General features: G+C 38.0%; 3 protein-coding genes across 7 annotated transcripts; all 3 read left to right on the top strand.

Moving 5' to 3' along the window:
• Nucleotides 1–158: 158 nt before the first annotated feature.
• LOC103836935 (subtilisin-like protease SBT4.14) lies at nt 159–3,964 on the top strand. The gene is made up of 11 exons (XM_009113254.3): nt 159–715; nt 833–924; nt 1,003–1,100; nt 1,200–1,343; nt 1,444–1,549; nt 1,710–2,223; nt 2,299–2,396; nt 2,474–2,698; nt 2,781–2,889; nt 2,979–3,192; nt 3,259–3,964. Exons 1-11 carry the CDS (start codon nt 590–592, stop codon nt 3,798–3,800), a joined length of 2,268 nt encoding a protein of 755 aa, XP_009111502.1. The 5' UTR covers nt 159–589; the 3' UTR covers nt 3,801–3,964.
• A 1,400-nt stretch (nt 3,965–5,364) lies between these two features.
• Nucleotides 5,365–7,227, top strand: LOC103836933 (ataxin-10). Of its 4 annotated transcripts, none has more exons than XM_033279005.1 (3): nt 5,365–6,018; nt 6,100–6,154; nt 6,234–7,227. In XM_033279005.1, the coding sequence occupies exons 1-3, from the start codon at nt 5,575–5,577 to the stop codon at nt 7,061–7,063; spliced, it is 1,329 nt and encodes a 442-aa protein (XP_033134896.1). In that variant the 5' UTR covers nt 5,365–5,574; the 3' UTR covers nt 7,064–7,227. The 4 variants fall into 4 exon arrangements, with proteins under 4 accessions (XP_033134896.1, XP_009111500.1, XP_033134897.1 ...); XM_033279006.1 differs by having other exon boundaries at nt 5,375–6,018; nt 6,100–6,148; XM_009113252.3 differs by having other exon boundaries at nt 5,374–6,154.
• Nucleotides 7,228–7,457: 230 nt separating this feature from the next.
• On the top strand, nt 7,458–12,312 carry LOC103836932. Of its 2 annotated transcripts, XM_009113251.3 has the most exons (3): nt 7,458–10,073; nt 10,850–11,392; nt 11,488–12,312. In XM_009113251.3, the coding sequence occupies exons 1-3, from the start codon at nt 9,192–9,194 to the stop codon at nt 11,596–11,598; spliced, it is 1,536 nt and encodes a 511-aa protein (XP_009111499.1). In that variant the 5' UTR covers nt 7,458–9,191; the 3' UTR covers nt 11,599–12,312. The 2 variants fall into 2 exon arrangements, with proteins under 2 accessions (XP_009111499.1, XP_033134895.1); XM_033279004.1 differs by having other exon boundaries at nt 10,850–12,312.
• Nucleotides 12,313–17,860: the final 5,548 nt, after the last annotated feature.

Below are 17,860 nucleotides of genomic sequence, written 5' to 3'. Positions count from 1 at the left end.
GAAAACGTCTTTGTTGTTGTTGGAATTCAGTGAATGACATAAACAGAGTTGTTGAGTTAAGCAAACATATAGTTGACGATTTATGACATAAAATACGAGTCAAAATGTCACATAATTTATTAAGAGAAAAACATTCGAGAGTATAGAGCCTTAAAAGACACAGTATACCAACATTGGAAAACTTTAAAGCTATCACTAGCTATAGAGAGTTTGTTTTTTCTAGTTAATTTCTTGAATTCTAATTCAAGTAAGCAGGAGGTTATTTTTGTTCTTACTACTACATGCATCTAAGCATATACACACACATACATATCAACATACTTTTGAAAATTAGATATCGCAAGTGGCCACTCTTTTCCTTCTAAGTTACCATCAACAACAAAATAGAATAAAATAAAAGAAAACTATACATACTTAACTATTACAACTATACAGTTTTGCATGTCTAGGTCTAACTCGGATTAATTTAAATTAAATTATTGTATCAGCTTTCTCATTTATCCACAAGAGGTCTTCTTATTGTCTATTAATAGAGGAAAGAATGTGTCATCTTCTCATAATCCAATAACTAAACTTATCATATACACAAATGTTACATATGGGAAGGTCAAACCGTTCATCTCATCTTCATCATCTTCTTGTTCCTGCTATTCTTCTTCTTCATGTTCTTTGGATATCACCAGGATACGCTTCAGTCGAAGACAAACATGCAAAGGTATTACTAGACTACTTTGTCCTCATAGCTAGCTTCGTTATCATTGAGTTGAAGAACAAATTAAAGGTTATGTTGCAAAGGAGCATGCATGATGTACTTTGAAAAAATCTTTGTAAGGATTTCTATATCATTTACCTGGGGGATCAACTGGGAAATGGAGATGAAGCTATCAAGACACACGTAAATCTCCTCTCGTCTTTAGATATAAGGTATGTCATTTTGTATAACATACTTGTATATCCTAAAATAAATCAAATTATATAATCTAACTCTTGAAAATTAAACAGCCTAGAAGAAGCACAAGAAAGAATGGTATATAGTTACGCTAAAGTCTTCAACGCTTTTGCTGCCAAGCTTTCTCCACATGAAGCTAAGAAGATGATGGGTATGTATATTGTATTTTCTAAATTCCACATGCACTAGTGAGAAGCATAAGTTATCATATATCTCAAGTTGTAACAAACATAATTAAAAACTGGTGCAGAGATGAAAGAGGTTCTTGGGGTATTCAGAAATCGGTATAGGCAACTTCACACAACAAAATCATGGGATTTCGTGGGACTTCCTCTGACAGCAAAAAGACATCTTAAAGCAGAGAGAGATGTTATTATTGGTGTTCTTGATACAGGTTTGATCATATATATATATATATGTTAACTCATTACATAAATAATATATGTTTACAAGCTTTGATTTATATTCATTTCTTTATGCTATGTAATAATCAGGAATAACTCCAGATTCAGAGAGCTTCGAGGACCATGGTCTAGGCCCTCCACCGGCGAAATGGAAAGGATCGTGTGGACCTTTTAAAAATTTCACCGGATGCAACAAGTATTTCAATTATCTCATCCTATCTAACACAACTATGAATTCACTGTTAGTTAGGAATAAAGACAAGGACTTGGCTGATAAATTGAATAGTTTGAGTAGTTATTAAAACTTGTGCGTTAATATAAGGGTCTTTACTGATATTAATTTTTGAATTGAACAGCAAACTAATCGGAGCCAAATTCTTCAAGGCCGACGGTAACCTGCCCAACGGCGAAGTCCGGTCACCTCTCGATATCGACGGCCATGGTACGCACACTTCTTCCACGGCAGCCGGCGTCTTAGTCGCAAACGCGAGTCTCTATGGCATAGCAAGCGGAACCGCCCGCGGCGCGGTTCCGTCGGCGAGAGTGGCCATGTACAAGGTGTGCTGGGCGAAGTCCGGGTGCGCTGACATGGACATCCTCGCCGGATTCGAAGCTGCGATCCACGACGGTGTAGACATTATCTCCATATCAATCGGCGGTCCAATCGCGGATTATTCTTCCGACTCGATATCCGTCGGGTCATTTCACGCCGTGAGGAAAGGGATCCTCACGGTGGCGTCCGCCGGGAACGACGGACCGTCCTCAGGGAGTGTAACGAACCACGAGCCGTGGATATTGACGGTGGCAGCGAGCGGCATTGATCGGACGTTCAAGAGCCAGATCGATCTAGGCAACGGCAAATCATTCTCTGTAAGCATCTCCTAGTTTCCTTCAAATCAAATTTAGTTTTAATAAAAAATTAATAAGGATTTGGATAATCAAAAGGGAATGGGGATAAGCTTGTTCAAGCCAAAAGCTAAATCTTACCCGCTTGTAAGTGGTGTTGATGCTGCTAAGACCAAAGACGACCAGTACTTGGCCAGGTACTTACTTAAACTTTTTTGAATTGTATGTTTGATTAACCTAAACTCATGTTACTAAGTTGATGATGATGCAAAAGGTACTGTTTCTCTGATTACTTGGACCGGAAGAAAGTGAAGGGAAATGTGATGGTGTGTAAGATGGGAGGAGCTGGTGTGGAGTCCACTATTAAAAGATATGGTGGTGCTGGCGCCATCCTTGTTAGTGATCAGTATCTTGATAACGCTCAGATCTTCATGTCTCCTGCCACTTCTGTTAATTCCTCCATTGGCGATGTCATTTACCGTTATGTCAACTCTTCAAGGTTCATTTCTTGGATATGTATATTGTCATTCAAAACAAAGAATGAACCCTTGAGAACATTTTATTGTCTGTGTTTGTTTCAGATCACCATCTGCTGTGATTCAGAAAACCCGAGAAGTGACCATCCCTGCTCCTTTTGTTGCTTCTTTTTCATCTAGAGGTCCTAATCCTGGGTCAATACGCCTTCTCAAGGTAATATATATAACTTGTCTCCTCAGTCACTGTCATCTCTGATTATTATTTATGAGAAATGGCTCATCTATTGCGGATTGTAATTGTAGCCTGACATTGCTGCACCCGGGATTGATATATTGGCGGCCTTCACTCTCAAGAGATCACTCACTGGTTTAGACGGTGACACCCAATTCTCAAAGTTCACCATCCTCTCTGGTACCTCCATGTCCTGCCCTCATGCTGCTGGTGTTGCCGCTTATGTCAAGTCTTTCCATCCCGATTGGTCTCCCGCCGCAATCAAGTCCGCCATCATTACCTCAGGTAACAGATCAAACCCATGAATGCAGCTTAGGAAGTCTTTAACAAATATATACTTCTTTTGGGCAGCAAAACCGATAAGTCGAAGAGTGAACAAAGACGCAGAGTTCGCCTATGGAGGAGGCCAAGTAAACCCAAGACGAGCTGCGAGCCCTGGGTTAGTCTACGACATGGACGACATCTCTTATGTCCAGTTCTTATGCGGGGAAGGCTACAACGCAACCACTCTGGCTCCATTAGTGGGGTCCCGCTCCATTAACTGCTCCTCCATTGTCCCTGGAATCGGCCATGATTCTCTAAACTACCCAACCATACAACTGACGTTGAGATCTGCCAAAGCGTCGACGATGGCTGTGTTCAGGAGGAGAGTCACCAACGTGGGACCACCATCGTCGGTCTACAACGCCACCGTTAGAGCACCGAAGGGAGTAGAGATTACGGTGGAGCCAATGAGTTTGTCGTTTACAAAGGCTTCACAGAAGAGGAGCTTCAAAGTGGTGGTGAAGGCCAAGCAAATGACTCCAGGGAAGATTGTGTCGGGATTGCTCGTGTGGAAGAGCCAACGTCACTCTGTTCGAAGCCCCATCGTTATCTATAGTCCTTCGGATTGAATTGCTTGTCTTAAAAATATTAATTCTTGATTAGCTGTTTCTTGTGTTTGGTCAAATATCTTAATTTCGTATAACAGGTAAAAAAATAATACTCATTATATATGTTTTAAAAACAAATTTATTTTGAAAACTTTTTAAACAAATAAAGTTATTAGTTATCTAAATACAATTTAATTAACAACAAAGTTGCTTAAATATTGTATTGTAATTTTTAGAAAAACTGTATGAAATATATAATTTACATGACAACAAACCTAAACTATTATGTGTTATTTTGCTAACCATTTATGTAACTAAAAGACTTTTGGATTTGGAATCCATCAGCATCAAATAGAGGTCTACGTTGCAACTATTCATTTTAGTCCAACCTATTACATATAACCAAATATTATAACTAATCCCTAATATAGCAACCAAATAATATCTCTAACATTTAAGTAAATCCACTTTAACTCACTCAATCTTTTTACATAAGATCTTTCAATATACCACACGACTATACAAACATTTAATATAAACCTTATCAAATGTTTCAAATAATTCACTAAACGTTTTGCTTAAACCAACTCCCTACAATACTTGATATAAACAATATTAAAAAATTAACACATAGGGGTCATGTCAATTTTATATATATATATATATATATCTCATCCTGTCCGGTCCTGCTAAAAAAAATATTGATCAAACAATATTCTAATACATCAATTTCGTTTATAGAATGTCATGACTTCAAAGAAAATTATCGGTTCTTTTAAAACTAATCCGACTTCACGATAATAATATTGATTATTCACGATTTCGAAAATTATTTTTTAGATACTATAATTTTATAATACTTTTCACTTAAAAATGAATCTTTACTATTAAAATTCTTAAAAAAAATCCTATGAAGATCCACGCCTGGCCAGATTTACTTGCACCATGTTGAATGTATAGATTTTGGCATAACTTGGTTTATAAATAGTATTTTAGGATATTTAGTTATTTAGAAATTAAATATAATTAATATTTGTAGGTATATAATTTATATTTTAAAAATAAAAACTCATTTGATTCTCAGTTTGGTTTCTATTTTTTCAGTTCCAAAGATATAGGATATGCTCGGTTATTTATGAAATTCAGTTTAATTTTGGTTTTTTTTCTGAGTTTGATACGGTTCAGTGCATCTGGGTGAATATACCCAAACCTATACATTATCTTAGATATAAATTATATAAGAAGAATTTATATAATTTCAAAAATAAACCCGTACTTTTTAAGCGCGGATCAAAATCTAGTCTTTTCTATTAAAAGAGAAGCATTCTTGAAAAATCTACTTAAACAAGGTTATTGCACCTATTCATTAAGGTTAAATTTGTTTTAAAAAAATTTAGTCTAATTATACCCATATATAAAACAGCTTGGGCTATTAGATAGTTGTATACTAATTATTAACCTAATAATCAAGTTCTCTCGGGTCGTAGTACAAAAATAACCAAAACATATATGTGCCTTTGTAATTATATTTTAAACATTTGTTCCAACCTCCAAAACGTATTCTAAAATTTTATTTTATTGTTATTTTATATTAGCACGTATTGTTGGATTTCGTTTAGTAATAGAAAAAGAAAAGTTCATTAGTTGATAGGGTTATTAGCCCATACTATTAATCTGCTAGGCCCAGAAACTCGACTCGAGTGTTATTTACAGAATTACCCCTCCACTCTGACTCTCTGAGCATAAGCCCTAAAACTTAAGGCGGTCTCTCAAGCTTCTTCTCTTCTCAACAACAATGGAAGCTTCTATACCCGAACAAGTGATTCAGCCCCTGCTCCTTGCATCGGATTCCTCACACTCTCTAGACGAATGTTTGCAGTTTCTCATAGAAGCTTCAAAGACCGATTCTGGCCGCTCCGATCTGGCTTCCAAGGCGGATATTCTTCCATCGATCCTTGCTCTTCTCCAGCTTCTCCCCTATCCGTCTTCCCGCCATCATCTGAACCTCTCTCTGAAGGTCCTCCGTAACCTATGCGCAGGAGAGACGAGGAACCAGGAGGCTTTCGTGGATCACAACGGTTCTCTTGTCATCTCCGAGCTGCTGGATTCGGCGATTGGAGATGCCGAGACTGTTAGGTTCGGATTGCAGGTCCTGGCGAACGTTGTAGTGATGGGAGAGAATCGCCAGAGAGACGTGTGGCTGCGGTTTTTCCCGGAGAGGTTCTTGGCGATCGCTAAGGTAAGGAGGCTTGAAACGTGTGATCCTCTGTGTATGATTTTGTATGTTTGCTTTGATGGAAGCTCAGAGATTGCTTCACAGCTCTCCAGCGATGATGGACTCAACATCATTGCTGAGACTATGCGGGCGGGTGAGAGTATGTTCCAATGCTAGACATTGCTCATCAGATTAGGAACCAACTAAAAGTGTGCAAAATGTTGTTTTATTGTTTGTAGTTGGGTCTGTTGAATATTACTGGCTCAAGCTTCTGGTTTCAAGACTCTGTGTTGAAGGAGATTGCTTCCCTGGCCTCTTCTCCAAATTAGCCAACCACAAGGACTCCACATTTACATCAGACCACGCTTTTCTATTGAGTATGGTGTCTGACATTGTTAATGAGCGGTTGAAAGAAGTGTCTATCCCCAAGGATACAGCTCATTTCGTTCTTGGGTTACTCAGCCAATCGGTTCAAGTTTTTGATTTTGCTTCGGCTGAAACATCTGAGCTTCCAACGGGTTCAGCTGTTATCGACGTAATGGGTTACTCTCTAGTTGTAATAAGGGACGCTTGCGCTGGAGGAAGCATCGAAGAGCTTAAAAACGATTCAAGTGGTGGTAATGTCGACATGCTCTTGTCTTCTGGGCTAATAGAGCTTCTCCTCGATCTGCTTAGAAAACTTGAGCCTCCAACAACAATAAAGAAGGCTCTAAAGCAGAGTCCTTCTTCTGGAAAGCCTTGTCCTTACAGAGGCTTCAGGAGGGATATTGTGGCTGTGATTGGGAACTGTGCGTACAGAAGGAAAGAGGTACAAGATGAGATCAGAGAGAGAGATGGGCTGTTCTTGATGCTGCAGCAGTGCGTGACGGACGATGAGAACCCCTTCTTGAGAGAGTGGGGCTTGTGGTGCGTGAGAAACCTCCTGGAAGGGAACGAAGAGAACCAGAAAGTGGTGGCAGAGTTGGAGATGCAGGGCTCTGTTGATGTGCCTCAGCTCCGGGAAATTGGGCTCAGAGTTGAAATTGATCCTCTAACATCCAGGCCAAAGCTTGTCAATGATACCACCTGAAGTTTTAAGTTTAGTTTTTTTCCCACCCAACAACACCCATGTTATCATATGATGCTCTGTTAAGTAAAAGCCAGGTTTGGGTTTGGATCATCTAAACAATACACCCTGAGCAGAAACAGCGCCACCTTTATTTAATTTATTATAGTAGTATTTACACAAGCAAATGTCTTGTTAGAGAATGTCTTTGCAGCAAAAGCAGTGGCCACTCCTTTTTAGGCAGATTAAAAAAAAACTGATTAGTTAACGAGGAAATATTTAAAATCAGTAGAAAATGCAGGCTGGAAAACATAGACAAGATGTTTCTGGTGTCCGTAGCAGTTAATCATAATAGGTTCAGCAAAAGAAATGAATTTGAAATAGAGTGCATCACACACACACCTCCTACTCCACCATATGTCAGGATAGATTGAAGAGCTACCCCCACAGGCTAAGTCATCTGGGAAGCGATAACCTAACTCCCCCCATCGAACACTCGATAAACCAACAAAATTTGTCAAATTATATAATATCTTGTCTTAAAAAGGTGAAATTGAAAGACAAATCAAACTTCTGAATATCCTCAGGTTGTTCATATCAACTCAAAATGTCATTTTGGTATCAACTATTACAAACTCGAGAGACTTTGACGATAGCTACTTTCAGATAAGATTCTGGCCGGAAAACCTAAGGATAACATCTTAGCTTGGCAAACAAGTTAGTAAAAGAGACGGGAAAACCGGTGACATTATTCTTTTCGGTATATAATACCGTTCGATTTGGTTATCCATGTGACGGCTTTAATGTTCAGTTGGTCAACAGGTTTCTAGTTCCCGTTTATGGGCTACGTGACGTTTTCTATTTTATGTTATTGTTACCGGCTTACCGCCAAGCGTGTCTACTATCTAACGTCTACACGTCACCAGGTTTTTTAATCGTAGCAAATACGTGCCATCCTCGCTCATTTCACGAAATTCGTATTATATAAAATCACCAATGATCATGACCTACATAATTATAATTTTATTTATTCAAAATAAAGTCAAATATTAAAATTTAAAATCCTTTTTAGTATAAATTGAAAATATTTTATCAATATATTCAATTATTTGCTAACTATGTTTTATCAATCACAATCGAAAATTTTAATTAAATAATTAAGAAGTTTACATAAGTTTATTATTTTTCAAAACTACAAGAAGCAAGCTTATTAAATATTTAAAAACTTTATACGATATATTAAGTATATATTATATTATTTCTAAAAATCTTTTTACAATATTATATACTTTTTAACATATTTTTAAGTTTTATGTATATTTTACATATTTTCCTTTTATATTTTTATTTGTGTATTTGTGACACATGTTAAGGTAACGTACGTGTATCACACTAATTTATAGGTTTAGAAATTATAATTTTTGTTTTATTTTTTTTGTCGATTTCTTCGCACATTCAAAAATATTTAAATTTTATATATTTTCTAAATAAGAAAACCATCAATTATACATCTAATCACATTTTAACCAATAGTAAAATAAATTGGAAAATATAAAAATTTATAGATCATATAAAGTTGATGATATTTTACATTAAAATTTTAAATCGACACTCAGTTTATAACGAAAATTTTACTCCAGGCAATTAAGCTGAAGCGGAGAGATTATCGTATAAAAGTCAACTTTAATCGGTATGAAATCACGATTAATTTTATGATGATATTTCTTTCCAGTAATGATAGTAAAATTAGGCACATATATGGTACTATTATAATATTCACTATGAATTTGATTTCGTGCCAAATTGAAAAGTGATTATTACATTAATTTTGGATGTTTGACCAGTGTTGTTGTGCAATTATTACGGTGAGATTCAGCCAAATTGTGCCATTACATTAAGGAAGTTTTTTATTTCTTTCCCAATGAGCTTTCTTAAAATAAATAACCAATGCTGCATCGACACAAAATCCACCTCCTTTTTCATAGGATGAGTAATTATTATTATTTATTAAAAAGTGCCAAAATCAGTTACATTTTCTCCATTTCTTATAGAAAACCTTGAATCTCATCATCACCTGGAGGAGAAGAAAGACGGTGGTGTAGTTTTCTTTCTTTCTTGAAAGCCCTAAATCTTTCTTTGTTATCAATAAAAGATGGGAGATAACAAACACAAAGATCAAAGGCCACTTTCGTTTGACAAATCTAGTAAACCCATTTTTTCATTTTACTTGTCATCTTCATCACCATGCTCTTTTACGGCCATCATCATCCTCCTCATCTTCTTCTCATATTTTTTATACTCATTCAGTTTCATCACATTTTTACACCCTTACTCTCCTTCTAGAATCTCCAACTCTCTCCTTGTACCTGTTATGCGCCTCGGATCCGGTCAACAACCCGACGAAAAGACAGAGCTTAAACACATCGTGTTCGGGATCGCCGCGTCCTCCAGTCTGTGGAAGCGTCGGAGCGAATACGTGAAAACGTGGTGGAGACCAAACGGAGAGATGAAAGGTTTTGTCTGGCTAGACAAACCCGTAAACGACACCGTTTCGTCCTTCCCCTCCTGGGCCTTCCCTGAGATCAAAATCTCTTCGGACACGTCGAGTTTTAAGTACCGTTATCGTAGCGGTCACAGGTCAGCCATAAGGATCACAAGAATCGTGTCGGAGACGGTGAGAATGTTAAACGGAACTGAACACGAGAAACACGTTAGGTGGGTTGTGATGGGTGACGACGACACTGTGTTTTTCGCTGAGAATCTGCTAAGGGTTTTGAGGAAATACGATCATAAGCAGTTTTATTACATCGGAGCTCCCTCAGAGAGTCATTTGCAAAATTTGCATCAGTTCTCATACGGAATGGCTTATGGAGGAGGTGGTTTCGCGATAAGCTATCCGTTGGCAAAGGCGTTGGAGAAGATACAAGATCGGTGTATTGAGAGATACTCTGATCTCTATGGTTCTGATGATCGGATTCATGCTTGCATGGCCGAGATTGGTGTTCCTCTCACCAGAGAAGCTGGCTTTCATCAGGTCAGTCCTTTTTTTTTTTTTTTTTTCCTATTTTGGGTTTTTATGTTTTAAAAAATAAAAAAAATAAGTTTGAGGTTTTAGTTTTACCGAGTAAAATCAGGCGAAAATTATACTATGAAAATGTAAGAAAACTTAAAATCCGTGATCTGATTCATTTTCCATTATTTTATTTGTTAGCTAAACAAGAATTGAGAATTACTGGAATTCAACTTTGTCAGAATTAGATGATTTAGAAGCTAAGAGATTTATGAAATTTCATAGATTTATGTTAGATTTGTATAGAGTTTTGTATATTTATTAAATTCATCAAAATTTATGCTCTCCAACAGTTTTAAAAAATAGAAGAATATTCAAGTGCTATTTAGATAGCTTTATATGAAATTATTGGATATGCGGACATCTAAACCGATTTTTTGATAGCTTACATCGATTTTTTTTAAATATCGTCTCGGTTAGTTCTGATTCGCTTACTAGGCTAATAACAATTTTTTTATATAAAATATCAAAACCTATAAACTAATAAAAGTAGATTCCGTTAAAAATATATTTTCTTTTAATAATACTAAAATTTATAAACCAATAACTATATAATTTAAGAATTAAACAACGATTGAACTCCCACTAAGCAAATAATAACTAAAGATGTATTTGTTTTTTTTTTTAAATTGTCAACAAGATGTATTTTGATTAGCTAGAGATCCAAATTTATAGAAGTAATGATGTTTCAGCTAATCATGTTACTAATGTCGGTCTTATTTTTATGTAATATTCAACAGTTTGATGTGTACGGGAATCTCTTGGGTCTTTTATCAGTTCATCCACAAGTGCCAATAGTCTCGATCCACCACCTAGACGTAGTAGAGCCTATATTCCCAAGAACAAACCGAGTCAATGCCGTAAAGAGACTCATGATCCCAGCAAAGCTTGATTCAGCTAGCCTCGTCCAACAGTCCATATGCTACGACACAACCCGTCAGTGGACAATGTCTATCTCGTGGGGATACACAGTCCATGTCACACGTACTTATATGCCAGCAAGGATGATGGAAGTGCCCACTCGCACATTCAACGACTGGCACAAACGCCACGATTTCACCAATGTTGCTTTCAACACACGTCCTGTAACATACACTGATTGTCAGCGTCCCCGAGTGTTTTACTTGTCTCGTGCGCTCAATGATTCTTCTTCGGGCACAACGATAAGCGAGTATTTGAGGCACAATGAATGGAATCCTAAATGTGAGTGGGGAATACAAGATCCTTCTGATATCAATCGTATCTTCGTCTACAAAAAGCCTAACCCTGATAGGTGGACTAAGGTACGTACACACTCATTTTTGCTTTTGTTCAATTTACTATGTATGAAAATTTATTCCATAGTTTACAAGCTATATGTAAATGTCAATGCTTATAGGCTCCACGGAGAGATTGTTGTCGGTTATTGCCTACAACGAAGAAGGGAACTATGGTGATCAATGTGACAGCTTGTGAAAATGACGAAATTGTTGCTTATTCTGATAAGTAGTTCATCTGTTACTTCACATGGCTTATAAGAACAACTTGTTTTCTTATGAGAAATTCTTTAGCTTGTTTGTTTACTGTATTGACATTGTATACTTACAAAATAAACTTTAAAAGAATTATCGAACTTTCTTCTTCTATTTTTGTGTGTTAACGATTGTATTAAAATGTTTATGTATCTTGCAATTACTCAAAAAATGTTTGTCAATATATATTTTTTCTATAAGAAACAGTTATCAAATATTTTCTTAAAACTAAAATTTTAAATCCAGTACTGAAAAGAGTTAATATTAAAGTACAAAATTTAGAATATTTTTGAAGACTAAGGAGGGGGGGGGGGGGGGGGGGGGGGGTTATTGGGCAAAGAATTCTAGAGGAATTATTAAATTTTGAGATTCCATTATTATTGGTTTGTGAATTTTTAAAATCTAAATAGAATCCATTGTTATTGGGGTGATGATTTTTAAATACCACTCAAAATCCTTTATTATTGAAATAGTTTAGTTTTCATTGATTTTAAGATTCTATTAAAATCTATTGTTATTGGGATGTAAATTTTCTTTGTTTTTACTCATAGTACTCAATTTTGAGAATATCATCTATACCCATAAGATTTTTGAAATCAATGTAATAAAATACACTCACATACAAAAACTCAAATTGAAGAATGAAATAATATACAAATCACAACTTTAACGTAATACAATTCACAACTTAAGAAAATAGAAAAAAATATTAAAAATTTAAAATAAAAATTGTAAAAATAGTGTTAAAAAGCACTTTCGAATTTTTTAAAAAACATTTCAAAAATAATAGTTCAAATTCTTTTTACAAAAATTCAAATTTAAAACATATATTTCGAAATTATATAAAAAATATTTTTTTTTTATTTTAAATTATTTATATATCTATGAAGTAAGAAGTAGAAATTAAATTTTCTTGGTCATTTTATTTCTTGAGATCTTTTTTGTGACAAAAACTTTTTTAAAAGTTGTTTAAGAATTGCCTTAATTGAAATGATTTTCTTTCCTTTTTTTTCTACCACCATTAATTTCTTACTTTAAAAATTAATAACAATCAATAGAATTCTATATACAAGTAATGAAAATCTATGTAAAAGTATTTGATAGAATTTGTTAAATCTAGTTAACTTGTAAAATCATCTCAACTACTAAAATCATCAAATTCCACAGAAATTCATGTTCCAATAACCCCCCCTAAACTTAATTAAGAAAATAGCTTGTAGAAAAAGATTAAGTATAGGCCCGGAGGAGCGAGCCGGGAAGTTGGTCCCCTACTGATGACGTCAACAACACTGCCCGTGTGTCTTTGAAAGTCTATGATTTCCCTTGAATGTTTCTGTTGTATTCACATGTCAATATATAGTACATTCGAGAACTACAATTCAGGGATCTTCCCTTTACATCGTAACAACTTATAACAGACTAAAGAATATTCTGAAGAATATTATTAAGTGTCTATCATCCTCCCGCAGTTTGATCGTCGGGTGTAGAGACGCCCAAACTGGAACGGAAGTTGTAGAACAAGGTCGATGGAAGTCCCTTTGTGAATATATCGGCATATTGTAGCGACGATGGAACATGAATAACGCGTACTTGACCCATTTGAACCTTCTCACGCACGAAATGAATATCTATCTCTATGTGTTTTGTCCGTTGGTGTTGGACTGGATTCGAAGATAGGTAGACAGCGCTTATGTTGTCACAATAGACAATAGAAGCCGTCGTTAACGGGCAGTCCATTTCGAGTAGGAGGTTTCTTAGGGAACAGATTTCAGCTACCGCATTGGCAACTCCCTTATATTCTGCTTCAGCGCTAGAACGGGACACCGTTGATTGTCGTTTAGCTGACCAAGAGATAAGGTTGTCGCCCAAGAAGACGCAGTAGCCTGAAGTAGAACGTCGTGTGGAGGGACAGCCAGCCCAATCCGCATCTGAGTAAGCTATCAACGCCATTTTCTGTTTCTTCAAGAGTTGAAGTCCGTGATGAGTTGAACCTTGAACATAGCGAAGTATGCGTCTCAGTGCTTTCATGTGTGGCTCCCTGGGGTCATGCATGAAGAGGCAAATTTGTTGTACCGCGTAGGAGATGTCCGGTCGCGTGAAGGTTAGATATTGAAGAGCTCCAGCCAAGCTTCTGTACTCTGTTGGATTTGTCAATGGCGCGCCGTCTTTGTCCGATAGCTTGGATTGCACGTCAACGGGAGTTTTGCAAGGCTTGCAGTCTTTCATACCTGCACGTTCAATTATCTCTTTGGCGTATGAAGTTTGGTTGAGGAAGAGGCCCTTGTCGTTGAAGATGGCAGAGATGCCGAGAAACGAGTTGATCTGTCCCTCATCTGTCATCGGGAACTCGTTTTTGAGGCTTGCGATGATACCATCACGGAGGACGTTTGTGTTGGCTGTGACGATGATATCGTCTACGTATAGGAGTAGGTAAGCCCTGTCTTTGCCCTTGTTGTAGATGAAGAGGCTAGCGTCACTTTTTGATTGAATGAAGCCATGGCTGGTGATGAAAGAGACAAACCTTGCGTTCCACGCACGTGGAGCCTGTTTGAGGCCGTAGATAGAGCGTTTGAGCTTGCAGACATGTTTTGGTTTTGTTGGATCCACGAAGCCAGGGGGTTGAAACATGTAAACTGTCTCTTCTAAGGTACCATGGAGAAACGCATTCTGGACGTCTAACTGGTTGATGGGCCAAGATTGAGCTAGCGCCAAGTGTAGAACCGTGCGGATGGTAGCTGGCTTCACAACTGGACTGAATGTCTCGGTGAAGTCTATCCCTTCTTCCTGCGATTTTCCATTTGCCACGAGCCTGGACTTGTGCTTTTTGAAAGTCCCATCTGCATTGTATTTGTGCTTGTGCAACCACATAGAACGAACAACGTTAGCGTTAGGTGGTCTCGGTACAAGTTCAAAAGTACCACTTTTGATAATAGCATCGTACTCGTCAAACATAGACGGGTTCCAATTGGGATCTTTGAGCGCAGCCAAGTGGCTTTTTGGTAGGGGAGATTTTGTTTCAGTGAGAAGAGAAAGAATCTTTTTAGGCTTTGAAATTCCATGTCTCGATCGAGTGGTCATGGTATGCCTTGGAGCCTCAGTAGCTTGTGGAACAGCTTGAGTTGGCGCCGTAGATACAGTGGGTATCTCCGGTGGAAGAGGGATTTGAGGAGAACCGTTTTGAAGAATGGCACGAAACAGAGGAGATGGTTCTGTCTCATCATCGAAGAAGTCATAACTTGACGAAAGTTTTGTTTGTGTTTCTTTGTAAGGGAAGGATTGTTCATCGAAATGAACATGTCTCGATATGATGATCTTCTTTGTTGAGAGATCGAAACAGCGATATCCTCGATGGTTTTGAGGGTAGCCTAGAAAGATGCAGGCCGAGGAACGAGGAGAAAGTTTTGGTTTGTGGTTATTGTTTTGGTTTGGGTAACAGAGGCATCCAAAAGTACGAAGATGGTTATATTTGGGATTCTTGGTAAAGAGTTTGTAGAACGGGGTTAGGTTTTGGATGGCTTTTGAGGGTAGGATATTTTGGATGTGGACAACGGTATGAAGGGCTTCAACCCAAAAGGTGGGTGGGAGTTGAGCTTGAAATAGAAGGGTGCGGATGCCATTGTTGATAGTTCGAATCATACGCTCAGACTTTCCGTTTTGTTGGGAGGTATAGGGGCAGGAGAAACGGAAATTTATTCCATTAGCAGCGAAGTAAGAATGGAATTTGTTGTTATTGAATTCGCTGCCATTGTCGCATTGGAGAGATTTGATAGAACTGGAGAACTGAGTTTTTATGTAGGCGACAAAGTGCTGGAATTTGGCAAAGACATCCGCTTTTGATCTGAGAGGATACACCCATAGAAAATGTGAGTATTCATCTAGAAAGAGGATATAATATTTGATCCCGCTTAAACTTTGAACAGGTGATGTCCATAAGTCAGAATGGATGATCTCAAAGGGAGCAGTGACAGTTGATATAGAAGGAGAAAAAGGCTGTTTTATTTGCTTTCCAAGCTGACAAGCATTGCAGAGACCAAATTTGTCTCTTTTATTATAAGGTAAAGCAGAAGAAAACAAAAGGGAGTTTAGAAGTTGATTGCTTGGATGAGCTAACCGGCAGTGCCAGATATTTGAGGTTGTCGCCGAGAGGGCAGAATGATTATTGAGGCTTTTATTTTGAGAAGGGAAAACCGGATAGAGATCACCGGTGCTGTCACTGCGGAGAATTGTCCTCTTGCTCATTAGATCCTTCACAGAGAAACCAAATGGATCAAATTCAATGGAACAAGCATTATCACGAGTAAACTTGCGGACAGAGACAAGGTTTTTAATGATAGAAGGAGTAACTAGGACATTGTTGAGAGATAGAGAACGAGATTTAGTTGGAAAAGAAACAAAACCAGCTTTTTGAATTGGTAAGGTCGATCCATTGGCAACCGTTACGATCTTTCCGGTGCTAATGTCAAATGTAGACTTAAGGTTACCTGACGAGTTTGACAGATGAGCCGTTGCCCCTGAATCCATGTACCACTGTGAGTCACTGGGGTCGACTAGTGTCATTGTGTTGAAGGCGGTTGCAAAGTCCATCGTGGGTTCGTACTTCTGACCACTAATGTTGTGAGCTTGCTGCTGAGGAGCGGGTGCTGGTAGAACCGGGCGTGGTCCAAGGAGACCTTGTTGCAGTTGATTTTGTTGAGCTCCTTGCATCCAAGGTGTGTATTGCGGCTGTTGTGGCCACATTTGATAGCCATTGGTCCAGAACGGAGCATTCCATTGTTGAGTGGGAGGACGTTGGTGATAGTAGCCTCGTCCACGACCTCTGTTGTTTCTGCCTCTTCCCCTGTTTTGATTTGAGCGTTGACTTTGTTGATGTTGGTGTTGCGACGGTGAGCTTTTGTGATCATTGTTGGAGACGGAAGCAGTGAGGACTTTGTCTGATGAAGACGTTTCCTTATGATGCAGAGATTGTTTGTTGCTTCGTTTGAGTCGATCTTCTTCTAGCATCAGCATGTTTCTAGCGTCATCAAATGACGGAAACGGTTGTCTGTGAATGATCACATTGATTATGTTGTCGTACTTTGGAGAGAGACCATTTAGCATGTACGTAACGAGTGTTCTGTCAGTCACGGGAGCGTCGACGTTGGAGAGTAAGTCGGCGACTGATTTGATCTCCTGACAATATGCGTGGATCGTCAGATCTCCGAGTTCTTTTGAGCGTAGTTCATTATCGAGTTGAATGGCGCGCGCTTCCTTGTTGTTTCGAAAGAAGTTTTCGATACGGATCCAGATCTCACGAGCCGTGCCTCCAGATTTGAACGTGCTGCGGAAGAGATCTTTCGAGAGAGTGCCGTATAGCCATAGTTTTATTAGGCCATCTTTCTTCTGCCACGCTGTGTCGTTATCATCAGCTGGTTGAAGCGTTCCGTCTAGGTGTCCAGAAGCGTCGAAGCTCTGACAGTGAAGGTAGAATAGCTCACGCCACGCGTCATAGTTGTGGTCATTGAGATCTAACACAAGAGGAATGTGGTGTTTGATGTTTGTAACGCCATAGGCGCGATCGAGATTTGCAGGGGGGGCTGCCATTTGAGGAGAGTAAGAAAAGAAGAGAAGAAAGAAATGAGAGAGTTGCGGAAGAGATTTAGGTTAGAGGTATCGATAACCCTCTGATACCATGAAAGTCTATGATTTCCCTTGAATGTTTCTGTTGTATTCACATGTCAATATATAGTACATTCGAGAACTACAATTCAGGGATCTTCCCTTTACATCGTAACAACTTATAACAGACTAAAGAATATTCTGAAGAATATTATTAAGTGTCTATCAGTCTTAAAGAAGCAATGGTTAGCATATTATATTGTCTTTAACATCCAACACCAACAACAACAAAATCTAAATCTGATTGGCGAAGTTGTCCTTTAGAATTTGCAGCGTCGTCGACTTTTCTTTGTAGATGTCATAACATCTGAAAAGAAATAAAGCTATAGAGGGTCAAATGCCACGGTGATGTCATGATATCCTCAAACGTTGGCAAAAGAAGAAGGGTACGGCGCATCATACGTTGCCGTACCGCATGATCCCCACCTCCGAACCTAACAAGTTAATTATTACGTCATATATACACATGCAGTATCTTCAAACGAATACTAAATTAACTTGAAAGTAACAATTAGTTATTGAATAGCTTCTGAACGACAAAGGCTGCATGGTCCTCGGCCTCTTCCTCAAAGTCAAATCTTAGAC

This window comes from Brassica rapa, chromosome A09, assembly GCF_000309985.2.
Source record: "Brassica rapa cultivar Chiifu-401-42 chromosome A09, CAAS_Brap_v3.01, whole genome shotgun sequence".
In the NCBI taxonomy this organism is placed as follows: Eukaryota; Viridiplantae; Streptophyta; class Magnoliopsida; order Brassicales; family Brassicaceae; genus Brassica; species Brassica rapa.
Note: the sequence above shows the minus strand (reverse complement) of the source record. Positions and strands in the feature narration are given on the sequence as shown.

Coding starts and splice junctions, on each gene's coding strand:
- LOC103836935 (XM_009113254.3), top strand. CDS start 590: ATGTTACATATGGGAAGGTCAAACCGTTCATCTCATCTTCATCATCTT. Junction 1,344..1,443: donor TATTGGTGTTCTTGATACAG/GTTTGATCATAT, acceptor TGTAATAATCAG/GAATAACTCCAGATTCAGAG. Junction 2,699..2,780: donor CGTTATGTCAACTCTTCAAG/GTTCATTTCTTG, acceptor TGTTTGTTTCAG/ATCACCATCTGCTGTGATTC.
- LOC103836933 (XM_009113252.3), top strand. CDS start 5,575: ATGGAAGCTTCTATACCCGAACAAGTGATTCAGCCCCTGCTCCTTGCA. Junction 6,155..6,233: donor GACTATGCGGGCGGGTGAGA/GTATGTTCCAAT, acceptor TATTGTTTGTAG/TTGGGTCTGTTGAATATTAC.
- LOC103836932 (XM_033279004.1), top strand. CDS start 9,192: ATGGGAGATAACAAACACAAAGATCAAAGGCCACTTTCGTTTGACAAA. Junction 10,074..10,849: donor GAGAAGCTGGCTTTCATCAG/GTCAGTCCTTTT, acceptor AATATTCAACAG/TTTGATGTGTACGGGAATCT.